Source organism: Eubalaena glacialis, chromosome 5, assembly GCF_028564815.1.
Source record: "Eubalaena glacialis isolate mEubGla1 chromosome 5, mEubGla1.1.hap2.+ XY, whole genome shotgun sequence".
NCBI lineage: Eukaryota > Metazoa > Chordata > Mammalia > Artiodactyla > Balaenidae > Eubalaena > Eubalaena glacialis.
In genome coordinates, this window is record NC_083720.1 from 38,437,655 (window position 1) to 38,462,827 (window position 25,173).

Below are 25,173 nucleotides of genomic sequence, written 5' to 3' on the forward strand. Positions count from 1 at the left end.
AGAACCTAGAAGAGCACCTGGCAAGTGTGGAGCCAGCGTTTGCTGATGGAGTGAAGGTTGATCTTTGTAAGACAGGTATGACAGTTCTCATTTCGCAGAGGAGAAGGATGATGAGGATGGTAAGTTTACTCCGTGGGAAGCCAGGCCCAGCGAGAGCCATGGAGGAAGCAAAGATTAGCAGTTGCTGGGAAAGTTCTAGAGAGAAAGAAGGGCATGCATCTAAGTCATCTCTCTTCTCCAAGTTTTCATGAATTGAGTCCAATCAAAGGTGAGGCCCTGATAGGGGCTGCCAGGGCCAGAGCAACATGGTGGGAAGCTGGACCCTTGGGAGGTGGGGATGGAGAAGGTCGGGGACACCCAGGATCAGAGGCCCAGAGAGATTATGGAATTTGTCAAAAGTCACTCAGAGCTCTTCAGAGATAAGGAAGTGGAATGAATGCTTTCTCACACCACAGGGATGGCTGAAAAATATCCATGCTCTTGGACTCAGTCATTCACCTTTTGGGTATTTATCCTAAGGAAATAGATATTTGGTCAAAAATTTGTGGACAAAGATCTTCATTGCAGTGTTATTTATACTAATGAGGAAATAGAAACAATCTAGAAGTCCAACAACTGAATTGGTTAAATAAATTCTGGAACATCCAGATGATAATTATGTAGGGATTCACATATTTTAAAAGAATTTAAAATAACATAGAAAAATCTTCAGTGTATAATTTTAAGTGAAAAGAGCAGGGCATAAAGCTGTATAGACATATACAGTTCTGTAAATTACAGTTATGTGAAACTAATACGTTCTAGAAAAATATATGCAAAAATAGTTTGTAATGGCAAATTTTGGTTGGGGGAATAATGTGTGACTGTGATTTTACTTGTTATTTTTTGGTCACTTCCAAGTTTTCTACAATGAGCTTTTAAAATTTTTAAAAAAAGAGAGTAAAAGATAGACTTAGCTAAAACTCAGAGATGCAAATCCCTATTCCCTGAGCCACAAATCTTTACTTTTTCCTGATCATCAATGATTTCCAATACCTGCACTGGCAAATTTTCATCACTGTGTATGATGTGTTTCTGCTACAATCTAAGGATGTCATAGCCATTCTTATGGTTAATGGGGCTGAGCTCAGAGTTAAGCTAGCACTGGAATTGAAGCCTGCTCATAACTGGACCATTTGGGGGCTTCATCTCATAAGCATCTTAGGGGGTTCAGTTAGTGTACCCAGAGACAGAGCGCAGAAGTGACTAGAGACATTACCATGACAACCGTCACAGTCTTCGGGAGACACTGAGGTTGCTACACTGAGATTGACATGTATTGCATTGTCACACTGAACTTGTTACTGATTTCAGTGTATTGGGTGTTTTGTTTTTTTTTTATTGTTCTTGGGTTTTCAATTTTTGTTTGTTTTAGCTTCTTTAAAGGCATCATCACTGATTTCAGAGTCAGAAATTGTGCCCCAAACACAGACCAGTGAGAACCACTGTCTCACACCATGGTGCCAACATTCGAGCGCTTTGGCGGGGGAATCTGGCTGCTTTGTGTCACTAACGTCTCTGCATGATCCACTAACCTGAGCCAAAGTAAAGCTGGAAACAGCGTCTTTGATTTGGAAACAGTTTGTAAATATGGTCTGGGAAGACGCCAAGGCAATGACTGTGAAAGAGAAAGAAGAGATGGCAACAACCCTCTCCATCTTAGTGAGAAACAGGGTCAGTCTCCAGGGCTCTCTTCCTCCTTTAAATAGCACTGAAGTGCAGCCTGTCAAAAGGGATTAGAGTAAACACGGTATTTCCACTCGACATTGAATCATGAGTGAAGACATGAACTCAAGGTGAACAGCAGCCTCTGAAGGTTACTGGTGTCAGCTGGGGATGAACTGTCAGTCTCCTGATGCTTCCAAGAAAGTCCGTCTGGGGAGTCCTGAGCCAGGGTTTTTCATCCATTCAGCAGCCATTTACCTGTACCTACTGCCCACCCCACAGTGCTAGGACCAGTGGTGGAATAATAATGGTAAAATCTTTTTTTTTTTTGGTTTGTTAGATTGATGTGTAGTTGATTCAATAAAATGGACCTGTTTTAACTGTGCAGTTTGGAAGGTTTTGACAGATTTCTCCACCCATAAAACCCTGACCACAACAAGATACAGAACATTTCTGTCACTTCAAAGTTCCCTTGTCCCTCCAAAGTTCCCTGGCCCCAAGCAACCACTGATATGCTTTCCATCAGTTTAGATTAGATTAGTCTAGATTAGATGAGAGTTCCATACTGGTCATCGATATGCTTTTGGGATTTGTTCATGATGTATAATCAATAGTTCATTCCTTTTTAGTGCTAAGTAGTATTCCATTGAATGGATATACAATAATTTGTTTCTCCATTCATCAGCTGATGGACACTTGGGCTATTTCCAGTTTGGGCTCTTATGAATAAAGCTGTTATGAACAACAGTGTCCAAGTCTCTATGTAGATGTGTGCTTTGATTTCTCTTGGGTATGAGAAAATGGCTGGGTTCTATGGGTAAAAATTTTACAAGAAACTGCCAACTGTTTTCCATTTTAAAGTCCCACCAGTAGTGTATGAAAGTTCCAGTTGCTTCACATCCTCATCAACATTTGGTATATCTGCCATTTTAAACTTTAGTCACCCTTATGGTGAATCGTGGTATCTCACGATGGGTTTTAGTTATAATTTCCCAGATGACTAATGATGTCAAGCATCTTTTCATCTGTTTATGGTTGTCTTTAATATTTCCTTTTGTAAAATGTCTGTTCAAGACTTTTGCTCATTTTCAAGTGGACTGTTGGTCTTCTTATTGTTGAATCACTAAGAATTCTTTATATACTCTGGATTCAAGTCCCATGTAAAATGTGTACTTTGTGAATATTCCGCAGTCTGGCTTGCCTTTCCATTTCCTTAGCATTGTCTTTTAAATATTCACAGCTTTTACTTTTGATGAAATCCAATTGATCAATTAAAAACAAGTTTTATCACCTAAAACTAAAATAATATTCTACAACTATATTTCAATTTAAAAAATGGTTTATGCTTTTTATGTCCCATCTAAGAAATCTTTGCTTACTTCAAGGTTGCAAAGACTTCCTCCTATGTTCTCTGCTAGATGTCTTATAATTTTAGCTTCTATGTTTCAGTCTATGGTCAATTTTGAGTTAATTTTTGTGTGTGGCATGAGGTAAGAGTTGTTTTCATTTTTTTCATGTGACTATCTAGTTTTTACGGCACCATTTGTTATAAAGACTACCTTTCTCCATTGAACTACTTTGACACCTTTTGTATTTCTGGACTCATTCTATTCCATTGATCTGTATGACTATCCTTATGCCAATTCCATGCTGTCTTGATTACTGTGTAGTGAACATTGTTATAGCACTTACTATGTACCAGGCATGGTTCTAGATGCTTTGCATATAGCAATTATTTAATCTTCATAACATCTCTATGGGGTATATACTATTATCATCTCCTGTTATATCCAGAAATTGAGGCTCAGAGAGGTTAGCAGCCTACCCAAAGTCACACAGCAGCAGAGCCAGCCTTCAAGTCCAGGCAGTCTGGTTCCAGAGTCCTGCTTTTAACCCCTGAGCTACATTACCTCTCCACACTGCCAGTAAGACAAATGTACATCTAGATTTTATGAAAAGAATATATACACTCTCCCAAAGCTTTCCTTCCTTCCTTGTGTGAGGCCCTGGCACTGGGGCACAGAGAAAAAAGAGGTAGGAGTCCTTGCCCTTGGGGAATTTATGAGTTGAAATGTGTCCTCCAAAAAAAAACAGGCTGAAGTCCTAATACCTGGTACCTCAGAATGTGACTTTATTTGGAAACAGGGTCTTTACAGAGGTAATCAAGTTCAAATGAGGTTATTAGGGTGGGCCCTAATGCAGAATGATTGGTGACCTTATAAAAAGGGAACATGTGGACACAGACATGCACACGGGGAGGATGCCATGTAAAGATGAAAGCAGAGATCAGGGGGATGCTCTAAAGCCAAGGAATGCCAAAGATTGCCAGCAAATCTCCAGATGCCAGGGCAGAGGCCTGAAGCAGATTCTCCCTCAGCCTCAGAACGAATCTATCCTCCAACACCTTTGTTCAGACCTCTGACCTCCAGAATGGTGAGACAACACATTTCTGTGTTTAAGCCACTCAGTTTGTGATAGTTCGTTACCCAGCCCTAGCAGACCCAAATAGTGAGCTCACGCGTGATGGAGAGCAGGGCTTGGAGTGTTGTCTGTTAAATGATTAAACCTATGAAGAAAGAAGGAAAGCATGGAGGAAAGGAAAATAGGGCCTAAATTTTCATTTAAATCAAATGTGACTCAATTAAAACTTCCAAATCTGACTTGATGTGTCTTTATAGTATTTTACATACATTACTTTATATGAATTTTATAGGTCAGTCTCTATCTGTAGTGTGTTCTTTGTTTACAGCTAAGTGTAAAGTGTTTGAAGTACTCAGGGCTTCGTAGAATTCCTGACATCTCAGGGATGGCAGGGCCCTGTAAGAGTTCATTCATACACAAGATCATAGAAGATCCCCTGTTCTTTCTGTCGCATTCCAGGCCAGGCCTTTTCGGATCCCGCTGGTTCCCGTGAACTCAGACTTTGCCTGGCTTGACTTGCTGCTCCTGAGTGCGGGGGGGGGGGGGGGGGGGGGGGGGCCACGTGGGTTGACTGTGCGCAGGGCTCCAGAAAGAGGAAGCGCTGCAGGTGGGGACTCGGCCTCCCTCAAAACATTCGCTCTGACTGCTTGGAGCAGAGGGCGTGGATCCCAGCCAGAGGCAGAGCACTCCAGCTAGTTAGCAGATGCTCCTTTCCTCAAATGGCTTTAATTGAGCCTCACTCAATTAAGCAACTATGTACTGCGTGCTTATTATGGGCTGGCCCCTAGCGTAGCAGAACGCATGCAGACCAGGGCTGCAGAAATACAGCTTGACTACCATCGCCATTTCTTCAAATCTACTGTGTGTCTCTCTCTCTCTCACTCACACACACACACACACATATGCACGCACACAATCTGAACATTGAAGCAAGGCGCCACCCAGACTGAGGCCAGCACCCAAGTATCCTAAATGGTTGCCCTTGATCTTGACACTTTGTGGATGGTGGGGTCACTGAGGAACCCTTGCCACGCAAGCAGTGAGTGACACTCTATCCAGAAGCTGGATTATTGCTAAAGCTTTAGTTATAGAAGGATGGGAGAAAGGAACAGGGAATTGTTTCATTATCGCTGACTCAGCTCTCTTGCAGAGAAAAGAAAGCCAAGGCAGACCGCATGAGAAAAATGTCACGTTTCTGTATTACTTTTAACTGCTAGTACTTCTGTTTTAAATATGCAAGCACTAATCTTTGCTTTCACAAATCTCCGTCTGAAAAGAAGCAGAGACCTCGTAGAGCTGTAGTTATCTGCAACTTAATGGAGTTTTAAGTCCGTGTTCAGAAGACAGGGTCTCAGAAATCATTTTCTACTTGGAATAGGCTCTCTCTAAACTGCAAGTTAAAAAGAATTCACTGAAACATAAACTTTGTTTGGAAATTTCTATTTAAAAGATGAATGTGTGTGAGATGTGTATATCTGTTTGGGCCAGAGGTATGAGAAATGAAAAAAGTAACTTTTAAAATCATTGTTATTCCAGGGTGGTCCCTGATCCCCAAGTATAATAAATTAAAATGGTCTTGAGACATTTCAAGCGAAGTGCAAAATCAGACATGGATTGGGGCGCACTGGAATCGCAGGAAAGGCTACCAGCAGATCAGGTTCCTCCAGGTTCTCAAGTCCTGGGAGAACCTTTTCCTCCTGTGTCACTTTAGAAATGGCTGCAGGCCACAGCTGCTGTAGCTTCTGAGGGGATCACACCCCTCCCTCCTGCCCCTCTCGAGAAAAGAAAAGGTGGATCTTAAGAGGTTTATGATCATAATTTAAACTGTTCTCAACTTTGGGCAAATGGAAAAAAATGAGCTCTTAAGGAATTGAGAAAGAGACAAAGTGGCCAGCTGACTTGGGAGTCATTGCTCCCAAATCCAGAGCCTGGAGCCCCCTCCTCACCTTCCTCTGGGGAGAAGCTGTGGGGCAGCCCAGATATGGGGGAGGCTACTGGAGAGATGGGGAGGGAATCAGAAGACATTTGGTGGGAAATAAAGCATCAGGTGCACATCCTGGGAGCCAGAGAGTGGGGTGCAGGGAACGTCCTCCGCCAAACTCAGAATCAGAACCACCTGATAAAAGGTATTATCAGAGTCGGGAGTGGATGGGAGGGGTACTTCAGGGAAATGGGCTCCCAGTGCAAAACTGCTTGTCTGCTTGGGGACACGGGGCCCTGACTCTGGATCCCCCTTACTGGCTCCCCTTCTGACACCCCCTCCCATGAGGATGGGCCCTCAGAACCAGGAGAATCCCCACAGCCACATGCAGACTTCCCACCAGGCAACAGGTTAACGTAAGTGCTTCTCAAATGATGATGTAAGTGCAGGATATGAAAGGCTGCTTAGCCTGAATTTTAATTTCTCAGCTCTGGTGGGTGCTGCCCACTTGGATGGAGCCCAGGGCACCCACTCACGCCTTCCAGAGAGTTTGGGGGCCAAATGAGAAATCCAGTTTTGCTTTTGTTTGATGTGGCCCCCTCCCTCTGCTAAGTTCCTAGAACATTTGTTAGATAAATTCGGGACTTAATCTTTTAGTAGGTGGGGACGATGCAGAATCGTTATTTATCAATGGAAGAGTTTCCTATGTAGAGGAGGATTAACTGAACTCAGGTTTGAAGCCAGCTTTAGTGCACGTTCAGTCTGACGATTCCCTGGGCAAAGCAGCCTCTTTTCCAGCCTCCTCACACTCTCCCTGCTTCTGCCCTCACCACCCCTGCCCACATCTATTTTCTTTACAGTGGCCAGAGAGATCCTTTTAAAACGCAACATGGCATCTGCTTTCAACACCCTTGGCTGCTCCCCTCCAGCCCCGCCGGCGCCCCCTGCTGTCCCTCTAACTTGCAGACACATCCTTGTTCCCGTGCAAAGCCTGTTCTAGACATTCTCCATCGGCCTCTCCAGATCCACTGTGTCCAGGAGGACGACCCATAGGACCAGATCAACAGGCGTCCTCGCCCTCTGCCCCCAGGGGGTGTCAGCAAACGTGGCACCTGTAAGAAATCAGAAGGAGGGAAGGAAGGGAATGGGACCAGGTGATGGTCCCCCAGATCCCTTCTTACAGGCATATTGTGGCTGGCTGTGTCCCTCTACTGAAGGTCCCTGCTCCTGATGGATGGAGCCCCCCACCCTACAGACCTGCCCACCCCAAGTTAAACTGCCCTCCAACCCCTCCTCTTTACCAGGCCGGCTCTGCCCTGCTGGGCTCTGGCTGAGGCAGGCCTTCCTTCTGGCAGCTCCCCCTGCCTGGAATGTTCTTCCCCAAGTATCTGGGTGCCAGACAACTCGCTCGTCCCTCAAGCCCGACCACGGTATTTAACAGGGCAACCATCCCACCGCTCAATCCGGATTCTCTGCTCTGCTGTTCCTCACCGCATCTTCCACCTTCTAACCACCAGGCAGGTGACCACTGATGCTATTGTCACTGTTGGCCCCCCACACTGGGCGCTCGCCTTCTCCTGGGCAAGGACCTGTGTGTCTCTTTTGGTCACTGATGCCTCCCACACACCCGGACCCAGGCCTGGCACAGAGTAAGGGCTCAAACGGCACTTGCTGAATATTGAAGGAATGGACACTCTGGCCAGTTGCATCTTCCAGGTTTGTAGGCGGTAGCAGGGCATGACCAGATTTACCTATAACACGTGTTTGGTTCTCTTCAGGAATATTAATCACCAACAGCGATTGTACGCGTTTTCTCGGGCTGCCGTCGTAAAGTACCACAAACTGGGTGGCTTGAACAATGGAAATGTCTTTTCCCACAGGCCCGGAGGCTGGAAGTCCGAGACCAAGGCGCTGGCAGGGCCATGCTCCCTCTGAATATGTGGGGGAGGGTCTGTCCCAGGCCCCTCTCCCAGCTTCTGGCAGCTCCTTGGGTTTTGCGATAACTTCAGTCTTCACATGGTATGTCCTGTGTCTGTGTCAAATTTCCCCTTTTTTTTTTTTTTATAATTTTTATTTTTTATTTTTATTTTTATCTATGGCTGTGTTGGGTCTTCGTTTCTGTGCGAGGGCTTTCTCTAGTTGTGGCAAGCGGGGGCCACTCTTCATCACGGTGTGCGGGCCTCTCACTATCCCGGCCTCTCTTGTTGCGGAGCACAGGCTCCAGACGCGCAGGCTCAGTAATTGCGGCTCACGGGCCTAGTTGCTCCGCGGCATGTGGAATCTTCCCAGACCAGGGCACGAACCCGTGTCCCCTGCATCGGCAGGTAGATTCTCAACCACTGCGCCACCAGGGAAGCCCAAATTTCCCCCTTTTTATAAGGACACCAGTCATATTGGATGAGGGGTCCACCCTACTCCAGTATGATCTCAACTAATTACATCTGCAATGACCCTCTTTCCAAATCAGGTCACATATAAAGGTACTGGGGGTTAGAATTTCAACATGTGAATTTTCAGGGGACACAATTCAGCCCATAAAAATAATGAACACTTATTAAGTGCCTGCTCCATGCCAAGCACTGGGAATTACTAGATAATTCTCATGATAATACCTGTTGAAGTATGGATTTGTTCTTACCTCCACTTTCCCTAAGAGAAAACAGGGGCCAGAGAGGCTAAGTAACGGGCCCACAGTCACCCAGCTAATAAGCGCAGGGCCAGGGGACCACACCATTCTGCGTCATTGCCTCCACCCACTCTCTCCTCTAGCATGTGCTGGATCTGGGGCTCGAGATGCAGCAGAGAATACTAAAGGTTTTGATGGTGAAATTGTGGCATGTGTTGGGAAGCAGAGTGGGCAGTGGAAACCAGTAGATTTTTTTTTTTTTAACTTCAGCTTGATGGCATAGTCCATTCCTGAACAACTGCAAAAACTTCCTGTCGTGAGTAAGGAGTAAGAGTGGCTTATGTTAATTCTATTTCCCCTGATTTAAAAAAGCCCAGGGAATTCCCTGGCAGTCCAGTGGTTAGGACACTGTGCTTCCACTGAAGGGGGCATGGGTTCGATCCCTGGTTGGGGAACTAAGATCCCACATGCCGCGTGGTGTAGCCAAACTATTTAAAAAAGAGAAAAAAAAGCAAAAAAAGCCCAGTGTCCCAGCTACTCAGCGGAATGAGCCTCGTGCTCCACAAGCCACTGCCCCGCGCGGCAGCCGACCCTCAGGCTCGTGTGGCCTGAATGACTCCATGGACCTTCACTCATCAGAGAGTTGAGGCTGCGGCAAGAACGTCAATTTGGAAAACCAGCTGCTTCTGCAAGATGGCAATCATTTACAGCTGCCCAAGCTGACGAGCAATGCCAGGAGGTGAAATTAATTGCAGATCAAATGACCAAAAATGTCTTTCTCAATGTTATTAAGGCCCAAAGCCATTTTAATAGACTGTCAAAAATCTCAGTAAGAAGAAAGAAAAAAAAAAAAAAAAACTTGGCAAGTCCTTTTGGTAGGCAATTACCTCACAGGGTTGGATGAAATAGTATACATATATTTGGAAACAAGGTAATAACAACTTTGGAATGGGCAAGGAATGTACTGAATACTGACTGTCAGGACCATCCAGCGGGCCTTCATACACTTTGAGTTTCGTTTCCATGAGAAATTCTGTAAAGTGGTGCATGAGTTTCCTCTGGCTGCTGTAACAAATTACCACAAACTTAGTGGCTTAAAGAAACACATATTTATTCTCTCCCAGTTCTGGAGGCCACAATCTAAAATAGGTCTTAGGGAGCAAAACTCAGTTGTTGGCAGGGCTGCCTCCCTTCTGGAGGCTCTAGGGGAGGATCTGTTCCTTGCCTCTCCCAGCCTCTCAAGGCCGCCTGCACTCCTTGGCTTGGGGCCCCTCCCTCCATCTTCAAAGTCAACAATTACACCACCTCCACTTTTGTCATCACATCTCCTTGTCTGACTACAGCTCTCCTGCCTCTTTTTGGACCCTTGTGATTACACTGGATCCACCAGATAATCCAGGATAACCTCCCCATCCCCCAACCATTGACTTCATCACATCTGTAAAGCCTTTTGCCGCATAAAATAACATATTCGTGTTTCCAGGAATTAGGACGTGGACACTTGGGGAGCAAGTATTTCGCCTCCCACAGGTGGGTATGGTTATGTACCCATTTTAAAGACGAGCAAATAAATTCAGAGATGTTGGCGATTTTCCCCAAACCACTCAGCTGGGAAAAGGATGATTAGGATTTGAATTCAGAACCACCAGGCCCTAGAGCCCAAACGCTTTCTCCCCCAGCACATTGTTCCATTCCAGACTCCCAGCTTTATGCTGACTTTAATCTCATGAATTTCCAGCAGCTGGTTTTCCAAATTGATGTTCTTGCTGCAGCATCAACTCAACTAAGGGGTTAGAGTAAATGCTGCCATTTTTTTTTTTTTTACCACTTTTTTCCAATGGACGATTCTGCATCTTCAGCTCCTTTAGAAGATAAACTAGGAGGGAGTGCAGATTGGGGCCTTGCACACAGGGCCACGGGACAGGCTTTCCTTTACCTGGCTAACTTCCGCTGGCCCTTCAACTCTCAGCCTCCTGGGCCCCTCCTCCAGGAAGCCCTCCTGGACCCCCTCACAGGAGAGCTCATCCCAGTATTGCATGTGGCATGTGTCTGTTTCTGGGTCTTTCTCCTTAGATCATGATAACATCACTGGTGACCTCCAAGCACAAACATGATATAGGTGCCCTGCAGCTGCTTGTGGCATGGATGAACGCATGAAGGAATGAATCCACCACCAACACTATGAAGCTGCCATCCCTGCTCTGGGCCCACCGAAGGTGTCCATGCCTCTAGAATGCACAAGATCCAAATGACCATGGCCCATCATGATCCAGACTTGAAGGCAGCAGCGGGCAGACTCTTCAGAGGCTGTGACCTCCAGTTCTGATCTTAGAAAGGTCCTCTCTTTCTCTCCCAGTCATTTACCTCCTTCCTGGGATTAGTCCTTGAAAGAAGTACTTCATCAAAGACTATCAGCTTTACTGAGGATGATCTACCAGCCAGAGAATGGGGACCAGAAGCAGGGGTTTCTGGAGTCAGAGAGACCGAGGTTGGAAGCATCTCCACTCCCTCTGCTCCTCTTTCACCTGACTTCCAGGACTGATGTGCACGTTCCTGAGATCTCAGGTAAAGCACAAAGGGTCTTGGGGAGCAGAGGGGCCCTGATGTTAGCACTCCCCATGCCCTCAGGTTCTGACCTACTGCTGTGTGATCCTGGGTAAGTCATTGCTTCTGGCCTTGGTTTCCTCAACTACGGAAAGATCGAGAGAGACTTTGCAAAGTCCTGCTGTCTGTGAGAACGTCCATCACAGCCTTATTTAAGATGACAAATAATGGGAACCTACCTAAATAGAACAAGAATAGTTAACACTCACTGAGTCATATCATGTGCCAGGCATTGCTTGCATCACTGTGTCCACTTGTTTAATCCTCCTCCTTCCCTGTGAGGCAGGGATGGTGTCCTTATTATAGAAATGGGGAAATCGCGTCACAGAGCTGTTGAATAACTTACTGGAGTCATGCAGCTCAAAAGGGACAGAGCTGGGATCCGATTCCAGGCAGCGTGGCTCTGCCATCCAGACTCTGAGCAGAGACACTCAACAACCCTACCCCGCAAACAATGGTTAAGGAAATTGCTGTATAGCCCATTTCTGAAGAATGATACAGCTTTCACAACTAGTGTTAATTCAGAGGGGGCGACGATCTACACATGTTTCTGTACATATGTGATACTTCAATAAAAATTTACTCAAACAAATAATAAAATGGAAAATCATTTGGACATAAGTTTATGTGAACAAAAGCAGACTTAAAATTAGTCTATACATAGGATTACCCTGAGTAAGATTTATACAGCCATCGATGTATAGAAAACACAAGGGGCGGGACTTCCCTGGTGGCGCAGTGGTTAAGAATGCACCTGCCAATGCAGGGGACACAGGTTCGATCCCTGGCCTGGGAAGATCCCTCATGCCACAGAGCAACAAAGCCCGTGTACCACAGCTACTGAGCCTGCGCTCTAGAGTCCGTGAGGCACAACTACTGAAGCCCGCACGCCTAGAGCCCGTGCTCCGCAACAAGAGAAGCCACCGCAATAAGAAGCCCATGCATCGCAATGAAGAGTAGCCCCTGCTCGCCGCAACTAGAGAAAGCCTGCGTGCAGCTACGAAGACCCAACGCAGACAAAAATAAATACATAAATTTATTTAAAAAAAAAAGAAAACACAAGGAGAGATTTTGCCAAACTTATGTGGATAGTATGATTGTAGGTGATTTCTTCTTTGTTTCTAGTTTCTGTATTTTACAAATTTACCCTAATGAGCTCATGCTGATTTCTCATAACAAAATACTTTACCAAAAAAAAACAAACAAAAAAGGGAAAATCCAAAAAACAAACGCTGTAATTTCCCCATGACTTTCGTTCCAGACTGACTGTGATTTCCTGCTGATCAATGTAAAAATTAATAATAACAATTGGGTAGAGTCTATAACTCAAGACAAGAATTTTGAGAAACTTCCAGATTGTGAAACATCAAGATATTGTCCCTCTAACAAAAGACTGTGAGAGGAAGAGGGAGGCAGAACATCAGGTCTCGACACTCTTATGACATCCTTTTTTAAAAGCATCTTGTTAGAATGCCCCATTAAGAGCAGGGAACAAAATAATGTGTTCTTTCAGAAATGAGTCAGAAATACAATTGGAAGCCTCTGCCTGTTTGCACTGGCGTCAGTCTTGTCAGTGCAAATCAGTGAGCAAGAGTGGAAATAAAAGGTCAAGGTAGAAGACATAGGAATAGCTCATAAAGGGCGAAACCAAAGACCAGAGAGGTTGATTGCATTGTCCAACATCACACAGCCAAGAATTTCCAGAGCCAGGATTCAACTCCAGTTAGGTCTGTTTGCAAAACCTCTGCAATTTCTGCTAGATTCTGAAATTCCCTAATGTTTTATCCATCACCCCCACCACCCCCATATGTTTATTTTACATATCAAAGGTTGAGAAAAAGTGATAAGCTCTACGTCTCTCTTCTTTTGGACACTGTTGCTTATTAATAAGTTACCCTCTTGATGGACCGATGGACTGGAGTGTACTTTCTCTTTTTCTTTGCCTTGCACGCTCCTACACGTTTGGGGTGGTGATGACAGCTAATGGTTTTAAAGTGATGGCAACAGAACTTAGGCTCATATGGACTCTGATCTGGACTCCCAGGGAGGTATGGCCCTCTCTACAGGGTGCTCACCACAATGCGTCATTTGGGACTAAGTGAGAGTTCAAAGAAAAGAACTACTTATTGAAAAGAAGACAGTAGGGAAACAAGATGTAGATAAGAATATTCTCTAGATGGGTGAAACGTCAGTGATAAACTGCATTATAAACTCTCAAAATTCAGACACTTTGGAGTGACAAAGGGCATGTTTCTTTAAATTCATGCGCTTGTTACCTGGGGGTCCCTGCAGCTCTGTTTACCACCCCATGATGTTCTCAGGAATAACCCTCAGTTTACTCACAGAGAAGATGGCAGCCAAAGTCTCGATGCCACCTGTGCTCAAGGTGATGTATGGGATCTTTTCCGGAGGGATTCCAGCTTTTCCAAAGATACTGTTGGTGTAGAACCAAATCTATAAAGCAGGAGAGAAAAAGAAGGCAGGAGGGTCAGTGAGAGGCGTCTATTTTCTAAATTAAATTCAGGTACAAGGTGGTCTCTGAGATTTGCTGCTAAATCCAGAGGCATAAGGTGGAGCTATGCGGCTTGGCCGACCGCTTATTTTCTCCTTTCTCCCACATTTTCTCTTTCTCCAATACTAACAGAATGTCTACATTACTGGGAGCAACATGTGCTCAGCTAAGTGTGACAATGAGATATGAACAGAAATATTGGTGAGGCTTCCAGGAATTCTCCTTAAAAGGAGATTTGCATGAAAGAGGTGTGATCCCTTTTTTGCCCTTCCTCCTTTCTGCTGTCAGGATGGTGAATGTGATGGCTGGAGCTTCAGCAACCCTCTTGGGACACTAGGTGACCTCAGGACAGCACTGCTTTTAGCCCCCATGGTAACTTTGTGAGAATTAGATACGGTCCCTGATCCACAAGACATTTTACTGTCATCCACTGGAAACTGTCATAATAAATCTATAATGGGTACAATATGAATGAAGCTCCTGGGAGTTCTACAACTCACAAGCTGCATAACTATACATAGAATCCTTATGGTATGAAAGCCCCAGTTGAGATGCTGGAGCAGGAAGTTAGAAGGAGACTGTGTGAAATCTCTTGCATTCCTATACACTAATGATGAAAAATATGAAAGAGAAATTAAGGAAACACTCCCATTTACCATTGCAACAAAAAGAATAAAATATCTAGGAATAAACCTACCTAAGGAGACAAAAGACCTGTATGCAGAAAACTATAAGACACTGATGAAAGAAATTAAAGATGATACAACCAGATGGAGAGATATACCATGTTCTTGGATTGGAAGAATCAACACTGTGAAAATGACTACACTACCCAAAGCAATCTACAGATTCAATGCAATCCCTGTCAAACTACCAATGGCATTTATCACAGAACTAGAACAAAAAATTTCACGATTTGTATGGAAACACAAAAGACCCCGAGTAGCCAAAGCAATCTTGAGAAAGAAAAATGGACCTGGAGGAAAAAGGCGCCCTGACTTCAGACTATACTACAAAGCTACAGTAATCAAGACAATATGGTACTGGCACAAAAACAGAAACATAGATCAATGGAACAGGATAGAAAGCCCAGAGATAAACCCACACACATATGGTCACCTTCTCTTTGACCAAGGAGACAAGAATATGCAATGGAGAAAAGACAGCATCTTCAAAAAGTGGTGCTGGGAAGACTGTACAGCTACATGTAAAAGAATGAAATTAGAACACTCCTTAACACCATACACAAAAATAAACTCAAAATGGATTAAAGACCTAAATGTAAGACCAGACACTATAAACCTCTTAGAGGAAAACATAGGCAGAACACTCCATGACATAAATCACAGCAAGATCCTTTTTGACCCACTTCCTAGAGAAATGGAAATAAAAACAAAAATAAACAAATGGGACCTAATGAAACTTAAAAGCTTTTGCACAGCAAAGAAAACCATAAACAAGACGAAAAGACAACCCTCAGAATGGGAAAAAATATTTGCAAACGAAGCAGCTCACAAAGCATTAATCTCCAAAATATACAAGCAGCTCATGCAGCTCAATATCAAAAAAAAACAAACAACCCAATCCAAAAATGGGCAGAAGACCTAAATAGACATTTCTCCAAAGAAGATATACAGATTGCCAGCAAACACATGAAAGGATGCTCAACATCACTAATCATTAGAGAAATGCAAATCAAAACTACAATGAGGTATCACCTCACACCAGTCAGAATGGCCATCATCAAAAAATCTGCAAAGAATAAATGCTGGAGAGGGTGTGGAGAAAAGGGAATCCTCTTGTACTGTTGGTGGGAATGTAAATTGATACAGCCACTATGGAGAACAGTATGGAGGTTCCTTAAAAAATTAAAAATAGAACTACCATATGACCCAGCAAGCCCACTACTGGGCATATACCCTGAGAAAACCATAATTCAAAAAGAGTCATGTACCACAGTGTTCATTGCAGCTCTATTTACAATAGCCAGGACATGGAAGCAACCTAAGTGTCCATCGACAGATGAATGGATAAAGAAGATGTGGCACATATATACAATGGAATATTAGCCATAAAAAGAAACGAAATTGAGTTATTTGTAGTGAGGTGGATGGAGTTAGAGTCTGTCATACAGAGTGAAGTAAGTCAGGAAGAGAAAAACAAATACCGTATGCTAACACATATATATGGAATCTAAAAAAAAAAATGTTTCTGAAGAACCTAGGGGCAGGACAGGAATAAAGACACAGACATAGAGAATGCACTTGAGGACACAGGGAGGGGGAAGGGTAAGCTGAGACGAAGTGAGAGAGTGGCATGGACACATATGCACTACCAAATGTAAAATAGATAGCTAGTGGGAAGCAGCCGCATAGCACAGGGAGATCAGCTCCGTGCTTTGTGACCACCTAGGGGGTGGGATAGGGAGGGTGGGAGGGAGATGCAAGAGGGAGGAGGTATGGGGATGTATGTATATGTATAGCTGATTCACTTTGTTATACAGCAGAAACTAACACACCATTGTAAAGCAATTATACTCCAATAAAGATGTTAAAAAAAAAAAAAAAGGAGGAGACTGTGTCGATACTCACTAGCGTGATTCAAACCTGGGCATTTTGGAGTGTGTTAATAATGATTCCAGGATAACAGGCATAAATAAGGACTGCCCTCTGCAAACCACCGTGTGTGGTCCTGGGTCTGCTGTACCAGCCCTACCAATTTCCTTCATGTGAGAGAGAAGACCTATACTGTTTAGATCACTGTTGAGGCTTCTGCCACATGAGGCCAAACCTAACCCTAATGGATACTCACAGGGCACCAGACAATCACTGATTTGGAGTTTGGGGACCTGGCTGCATCTTGAACTACCTGTGTGACCTCAGGCAATTCCCTCTGCCCTGCTGAGATTCCTTCTCCTCCTTGGTCAAAAGAGGACAACCACGCCCTTCCTGGGACATGTCAGGAACTGGGTAAGTCACTATTCATTGATCTAAAGTTTTGGATCAATAGGCTGAACATAAATCGTTTGTGTCCTCCCAATCACAGCCATTTCCTTGAAAAGCAAGAGTTTGCTGAATGATAGAAAACCATGCAGACTTGATATATGAAATCTGACAAGAAAACGTGCTGCCTTGAAGGGCTTTGGGAACATTTATAAACTGGTCATCGTTAAGCAGAAACATTAGGGCTTGTTGCTTATAACTTGTCAGGCTTGACTGTAGCTGGGTGTGTTCTCTGCATTTGGTTCTTTGTTTCTGGAGAAAGGTCTTGTTTCTACAGATTTGTCTTTTTACCAGCATTGGTTGGAAAAAAAACTTTCACACATTGGGGGAGAAGTTATAATTTAGGACCTACTCATATCTACAGATGGTTTTGCCAACTAAAGAATGTCACTCGCTATCCGGCTCTACAAGGATTAGGTCATTAGCCACTGCAGTCGCTGACCTTCAACCCACCCTGAAAGCAGTTCAGGGTGGAGGTCAGGAATGAGACACTCTGTGCTCTGGGAAAACTGGCAGAACAGGCTTTCAGATAGATGTTTTTGAGAGAAAATTTTATGAACCCTATTTCTTGCATTTTCTCATACTTAGAAAAGCACTAAAATCATTGACAAGACATATGCTCCTCGTGACTAGCAGCAACCTTCTACTAAGATGTGTGCTTGATTGCATGTACCCTCTTCACCAAAATCATATATATGTTGATCTCCCCCGCTACCTCTTCGGAGCAGTTCCTCAGAGCTATCTGAGAGGCTGTTTCTTGGGCTATAGTCCTCAGTAAGCCCCCAATAAACCTGAACTCACAGCTCTCACTTCGCATTTTTTTTAATTCAGAAGTTTATTTTTTAGTAAATCAGTAATTCTTCATAAAGTTATAGGCACACCTAGAGACTCCAGTAAAAACTACTGCATGAATTTTTCTGAGCTTGTGGGCATTGATGCACTTGGTGGCAAAAATTGGTTTTAATACTCACGTAAAACAGGGACTTCCCTGGTGGCGCAGTGGTTAAGAATCCGCCTGCCAATGCAGGGGACACGGGTTCGAGCCCTGGTCCGGGAAGATCCCACATGCTGTGGAGCAACTAAGCCCAGGCACCACAACTACTGAGCCTGCGCTCTAGCACCTGCGAGCCACAACTACTGAGCCTGTGTGCCACAATTACTGAAGCCTGTGTGCCTAGAGCCCGTGCTCTGCAACAAGAGGAGCCACCGCAATGAGAAGCCTGCGCACCACAATGAATAGTAGTCCCTGCTTGCCTCAACTAGAGAAAGCCTGTGTGCAGCAACGGCTTGCAGCAGCGAAGATGTAACACAGCCAAAAATAAATAAGATAAAATAAATATTATTTTAAAAAATATTCACGTAAAACAAAGACTCTCCTGCTTGTGTCTGCCTCTCATTTGAATGAGCTGATAAATTAGAATTTTAGACTCTATCTTTGCTGTCATGTCCATAGAGTACAGAAGTAGCTCCTGATAAATTCATTAATTCCTAAAGCTCTTAGGGCTCTGACAGAAGCTAAAATAATTCCAAAAAGCCTTAGTCTCCACTGGATTTGTTTATATGATCTCTTCTCCTTTTGAAGGTAACTGATTCCCCAGCACACCTTCAGGGTTGGATCAGAAGAGTTTAGCTGCCTTTCTTAATCTTCACCCAAATTCATGGATTTTCAACAGTCAGCGATCTCTCTGGGCCCTTTCCACCCCCAGCTGCCCTGCTGCAGAGGTGGATCTGACATTTGTATCATTCTCAGCTCTGAACCCCACACCCTGACCTGCTCATGTTCCAGAAGCTTCCAGGCTCTGATCCCATGTGATATGTGTTCTCCGTGGAAGCTATGTTCCGGCCTCCTGCGTGGTGCTCCGTCCTGGCTTCTCACACCCCTTCCAACCCCCTTCCTTCCCTGCTTCCAATTCTCCCTTGTAGCAACACTGCCGGGAGTGTCCCTGACAGGTTTAAATGTTAGTGAAGACAGTCACGGTGCATAACATTATGGGCTCACGGGGACAGTTATAAGTGGCCCTTAAATGCATTTCTGCAATGACAGGCAGAAATCGGCCCTTTGGACCCTCTCCCCATCCAGGGCCTGCAGGGAGGACCTGCTGGGCTGGTCCTGTCGCCATGGGGAAGGCCTGTACATCACACAAGCTGTCGGCCTCATTTTGCTGGCTCCACGAAGCCATCGCCCTCTCTCTGCATCACCTTACAGAGCAGGAAGGTAACTCTCTGCGTCTGCTCCCACTGCATTTTATTTGGTCTGAGGGCGTCGACCAACACGGAGGCGCCAGGCAGTTTGGAGCGTGTACCCCCGGGGGACCCTCCCGTGGACTACGATTTGTGTTGCCCTCATCCCGACACAGCTGTGCTTTTCCTGGTGGCCTGGCAGACTTCAGCCACTGAGGCACATGGTGGAGAGGAAGGAGCAGCAGTTCTGAGAGGCCCACAAGCCGGGATTTCAATCCCAGCATTGCTTCTGTGACCTGTGGGTCTGGAGGCAAATGATTTCACGTCTCGAAATCTCCGTTCTCTGAAAGAAGGTAATCATACTCTGTCTTTCAAGGTTGTTGTGAAAGTTTTTAAAATGATGAAGTAAAGCATCTTTTCTCTAATTGGCGCATAACAAACAATGGGTATCATTTTGGAAGATTTCCATCTCTCTGTGGAGATGTGACTGCTCCTTGGTAAAGGAGAACATGGGACAGTTGTGTGCATGCCTGGGGCAGAAGCATCTCTGCATCTGCCTCAGCCTAGCCTCCTCCCTGTGGGATGGACCTTTGGGGGACTTTGCAGGGGCAGGGTGGGAGGGGGGCACAAGGGGAGGATTTGGGCCTCCTTGACTCCCTGCCTCTAATGCCCTAACGCCCTCATTCTTGACTCATGACATGTGTTCTAGAGACAAAGTGTAATACGCAAATTATATGCAAATTATTTTCATCTCTCAACCGTGTGTGAAGGGGACAGTGCCTGAAGATCAGCGAGACCACACACAGCTGACAGAGAGCCAGGCCTGTTTGCTTCCTGCCTGCACGGGCTGGGCTGGGCTCTGAGCCCAGCTTACTGACTTGAGATTCTCTTCTAGCCTGTTACTCCCTGACTCCTACATATACCCATGGCCTTGATTGTAGTCAGCCCTCAACTGAGAGATGCATCTAACCTATCTCCCTGGCTAAACATCAGGAGCAAGAAAACACCTGATGACCTTTGCCCAGAGCAGGGTGCTCCTGGCACAGAGTATGCGCTTAACATATGCTTGCAAGACTGGTCAGCAGAACGGTGGTTCCCCCAAATGGTGTCCACATCCCAATCCCAGGAACCTGTGAATATGTTACATTACATGGCAAAAGGTCTGAAGATGTGGTTAAGTGAAGGGGCTTGAGATGGGGAGGCTACCCTGGATTATCCAGGTGAGCTGCAAATGTAATTGCAAGGGTCCGTATATATGGGAAAAGGGTGGGAGGTCAGAGGTCAGAGAGAGAAGACCAAAGGATGAAAGCAGAGGTCAGGGAGAGAGAGAGAGTTGTAAACACAGAGGTGGTCTCCACAAACCAATGGTGATGCACAGCATCTACTTTGAAGTATAGAAGACAGGGGGGATCTTTTATTAAACACTATGTCCCAGAAACCGTGCCAGTGTTTCACCTACTGTCTGGCAGGACCTCCTTTCCCTTCATTTCCTTCTCCCATTCAGGTAACAGGCCTCTCTCTCAGCCCAAGAAGTGAGGAACCACATAAGGGATCAGGATAAGGCAGGCAGGCACCCTTGGAAAGAGGAAACTTGCCTGCCGGCTTGTGCTGGGCTCTCTGTGCACCTGCCTCCGGCTTGTGCTGGGCTCTCTGTGCACCTGCCTCCGTAGGAAGCTTTCGCTTCCCCTGCTCTATGCCGGGAGGGAGGGAGGTGCCCTGTGGGAGTGGGCCTGGGGTTGCTTCCTTCTGTTGAGACTGGGTTGGCGCCTTATATCCGGGAACGCAGAATTAATCCCAGCTTCTGAAGTCACACCCTCTAATCTAGTTTCACTTGGAATAGAGCTGACATTTTGATCTCATCTATCTGATTCCTGCGCCAATCTCTCTAATCTGTTCTGAATTTCAGAGGGGAAGGAAGGGGTTTATATATTGTATCCCCAAACCTATCACCTACATGACCTAATTGTATCCTCCCCATAACCAGTGGGGTAGATATCTTGTCCCCATTTAACAGATGAGGAAACTGAGGCTCAGCCAGGGGAGGGCTACACAGCTATGAGTGGCAGAGCTGGGATGTCAGCCCTTCTGCTGCCCTCTGCTGCCTCTGGGTGAGAGGCCATCTGAATTCCCTCCTGAGATGGAAGGAGGTGGGTACTAAATCAGGTGGAGTCAATCTGAGAGGTGAGAGGGAACAGAGTGCATCATGGGAAAGGATAACAACAGGCTGGGAGGGAACAGAGTGCATCATGGGGAAGGATAACAACAGGCTGGAAGGGAACAGAGTGCATCATGGGAAAGGAGTCTGCTGCACAGAAAAGCAAGACCACCAACGAGGGAGGAGCTTCTCTCTTCTGATAACTCCTGAAAGCCCAGACCCTATTCCTCGGCAGCACTGCTTCATCCAAAGCCCCAAGCCAATGTCATCCCTCACTCTCATCAGGCCTTGCTTCAACTTGATAATGGAGGTAGAGGAATGGGCTGGCTCTCTCCGCCTCTCTGGGTGGGACCAGCTGAGGCCCAGCTGCAGTGGCCTACCTCACGCTCTGGAAAACAGGACCTACAATCCACTCCAGGCCTTCTCCAGGGCGAGCAGGCTTGTAACAGCCCCCAACACTGCCGAATGCCAGGGTCAGGGCAAATTAAAATCTAAAGTCCCCTCTCTGTGAGCTTTGGAAATAGGGGAGGCTGTGAGTGGACCTGATGGGTTTGACTCCCAGCAACAACTGCCGGCGGTGAGAACTCGGACAGGGTCCCAACTTCCCGGCCCTGCTCAGATCCTTCAAGTGGTGTGAGAATTAGGTTGGATGAGGCATCCGGAGCACCGGATTCTCCTGCTCAGTGAAGGGCGGCTCCCTTCCCTGCCCCTCACTCTATTTCTTCATGGAAATCCAGAAAGATACAAAGTCAGGACTCAAATGTTAAGAGGGGTCAGAAAATCTTAGCTTTTAAAAGCTTTTCTAAGAGTGCTGGGTTACCTAGGTTTTCTCCTCCTCTTACATAAAAATATAACCTCACCCTACCCAGCCTTTAGCTAACTGCTACCACCTTTCTTGTCTCCTTTGAGTTATGTCCCCATTTTACATCTCAGTGATTGAGGTCAAGGGGTTAAGTGGTACCCAGGGTTACACAGCTGGGAGGTCGGAGGAAGTGGGCTGGAACCCACCATCCGGTGGTCTCATGGCAGGGCTCTTAAAACAAGATAAACTAAAATTATCTAGCACCACCTATGCGGCTGGCCCTGTGCTGGGGCTTTGTACATATCCTTTCATCTGTCTTCACGACCTTCATCTGGGCTTTAGTTTCCCCACTTTACAGCTGGGGAAACAGGCACTGAGCAATTATGGCAACTCATCCCCTAACTTGCAAGTTCAATGCTGGGAGTTGAACACACACAGATGACCTAGAACTTCCGCTCTGGACCACATGCTAGGGTGGCCACACGGAGGGTCCCCATTTAGCATTCTCTCCATCCATGGGGACAGAGCAAGTTCTTCCTGTGATATGGTCTCAGTTATTAGGGTAACAGAACATTTCATTCTTCTAATTTGAGTTATAAAGTTATTTAGGAAGAAACTTCAAAATGAAAGCTGTTTCTAATGCTTCTGAACTTGTGATTAGAAGTTTCGTGCAGAGCACGATTTGGGCTTCAGAATTCCTAATGATGCTTAGACAAATGAGATGGACCTTCACATGGGTCCAGGCCAGCAGAGGAGGAAGGGGCCATGCTGTGCTACAAACCTATCTCAGGCTTTCCTGTCTCCTGCCCTCCCTCCGTTCTCCCAGCCTTGTCTCCCTTCCATTTGACTGTTCATCAGGGGTGTGGGATGTCTGGTGCTCTGCTAGGCACGGGTGTTACATGCCCATCCTTGCCCTCCCAGATCTAGTCTAGCAGGGAGGGAAGTGTTACACAACAATCACACAGGTAAAGAGTTCGAGGGGTACACCAGCTCCCTGGGAGCCCTGTGATGCTTGGGCCCCCACCAAGTAGACAAATATGGTGGCAGTAAAAGGCCTCTGAGCATCTAGAACAGATGTCACCAGGCCCATGTGGCTTATTTCCAGCTTGCACTCTGAGCCTCTCCACTCTTGTTTTACATTTATTTCTAACAAGCTTGGGTGTCTTGCGTCCCAGCCACAGTGCGTATCGGAAGCAGCAAAGTTTGAAAATGTGTGACATCAAGAGAGAAGTAAACAATGCTAGAGACAGTTTTGCTGATACAAGCCAGGAGGAAGGAAGACCTAACAGAAGCTCAGCAGTTACCATCAGAGATAGTCCACGTACACAATTTCATATAATCCTCAGGGCAACTCTGAAAGAAAATGAGTATATCATCTCCATTTTCCATAAAAGGAAATTGAAGTCTGGAGAAGTTGGTATGATTGGCCTCCTCTGTTCAAGAAGAGAGGAATACAGAAGAAGGAAGGGCAACCCAAGGTAGATAAGAGTACCATCATCATCATCCTTGACCTTCTAGAAGATTCCAGAAGGTTCAAGAAACCTATGGCTTCCTTGCACCAGGTTTGGCAGTTGGTCCAATTTTCATCAACCCAAGGACTTGGTAGAAACAGTGCCCTCCTTGCCCTTGTTCTTCTCACCCCATACTCTTTGCCTTCCTAAACACTCAGCTGCCTCCCATATGCCAAGGGCTGCTGGAGACACAGGCACCGTGGGAAGGGCCTCCATCCTCGAGGATGGTTGGGGGGAGGGGAGCAGTGTCAGAGAGACTAAATATTTGCACAAAAGCCTGTTTTTTGTGCAAACGACAAATTCCTCAGGAGGAAGGCAGCTTCATAAAATAAGCAATTTTAAGTGACAAGTCTAATTTTAGAGACAAGAACTTGAAAGCTATTGTGAGAAGGAGGGGAAAAAAAACAATATGACACTGAAAAGGAATTTAGAAATAACTAAATGTTAAATTCAATTTTCACTTGATTTTCTAGTATGTGAAAACCATTCATTGACTCTTTAGCCAAAAAGTACTGAACAATACGTAATGCTTGTTTAGGACAGTGGTTCTCAACTGGGGGCAATTTTGTCCCCAGCAGATGTTGGGCAACGTCTGGAGAAATTTTTTATTGTTATATCTGCTGTCATCTAGTGGGTAGAGGCCGGGTAAGCTGCAAAACATCCTACAGTGTACAGGGCAGTCCTCGTGAAAACGAATTTTCCAGCCCCAAATGTGCATAGTGCTGAGGCTGAGAAAGGCTGGTTTAGTGCAAGGTATAAGGTCTTAGAGATGGGCTGGCCAAACTGGCAGGGCCCCTGGTGCCAGGACATGTGAGTTTGACAGCACAGGCATCACCCACTGTGACCTTGAGCAAGTCCTTGACCCTCTGTAAGCCTCAGTTTCTTCATCTAGAAAATGGGGACGGTGCCACCTACCCTGAAGGACATTTGGAGCCAGAATAAAGTGATGAATGGAGATGTCTAGCAGTATTTACAACTGACTTAACATACGGACCATGTCCTCCCACCCCCAAATAATTTCTGGTAAAACTAAGGGGATAGAGCAAGTCTTAAAGTGCATTTAAAGTTTTTCATCTGTGTTAGATAGCTCTCTTCCTTGGTGTCATGAATTATTTGGATTAAAAGGTAGCAGGTGCAGGGAGAGAGACTGGACTGAAGCACAGGACAGTTGGGCTCTGAGGCTGGGATTTGCTGCTAACCAGTGTTTATCCTTTTGTATGTAAGACGGAAGTAAGACTTGTCCCGTTGGCTTCCTAGGGATGACCTGGGGACACAGCCCAGTGACACATTTGGGGATGCTCTGAGGGGGCCTTGGGGATCCTTCCTGCTCGAGGCTTAAGCACCCAGACCTTGTAGCCAAATGGCTGGGGCTCAAATCCCCTTTCCACCGTTCCTAGCTGTGTGACCTAGGGAAACTATCTCAATGTCTCTGTGCCTAACAGTCATGCCTAGCTCACAGGGCTACCATGGAGACAGCTCTTGGCTCATATTTTTTTTTTTTTTTTAATTTTATTTTTTAACACTTTTATTGGAGTATAATTGCTTTACAATGTTGTTAGTTTCCACTGTATAACAAAGTGAATCAGCTATACATATACATATATCCCCATATCCCCTCCCTCTTGAGTCTCCCTCCCACCCTCCCTATCCCACCCCTCTAGGTGATCACAAAGCACCGAGCTGATCTCCCTGTGCTATGCAGCTGCTTCCCAGTAGCTATCTATTTTACATTTG

General features: G+C 45.5%; 1 protein-coding gene across 4 annotated transcripts in view; it reads right to left on the bottom strand.

The window, feature by feature from the left end:
* SLC2A9 (solute carrier family 2 member 9) overlaps positions 1 to 25,173 on the bottom strand; it is a 236,975-nt gene that overhangs the window by 70,247 nt on the left and 141,555 nt on the right. For all 4 annotated transcript variants that reach the window (XM_061191238.1, XM_061191237.1, XM_061191239.1 and 1 more), the window contains exon 11: positions 13,620 to 13,730. In XM_061191238.1, the coding sequence (XP_061047221.1) occupies positions 13,620 to 13,730 (111 nt within the window). The remainder of the gene's footprint in view (positions 1 to 13,619; positions 13,731 to 25,173) is intronic.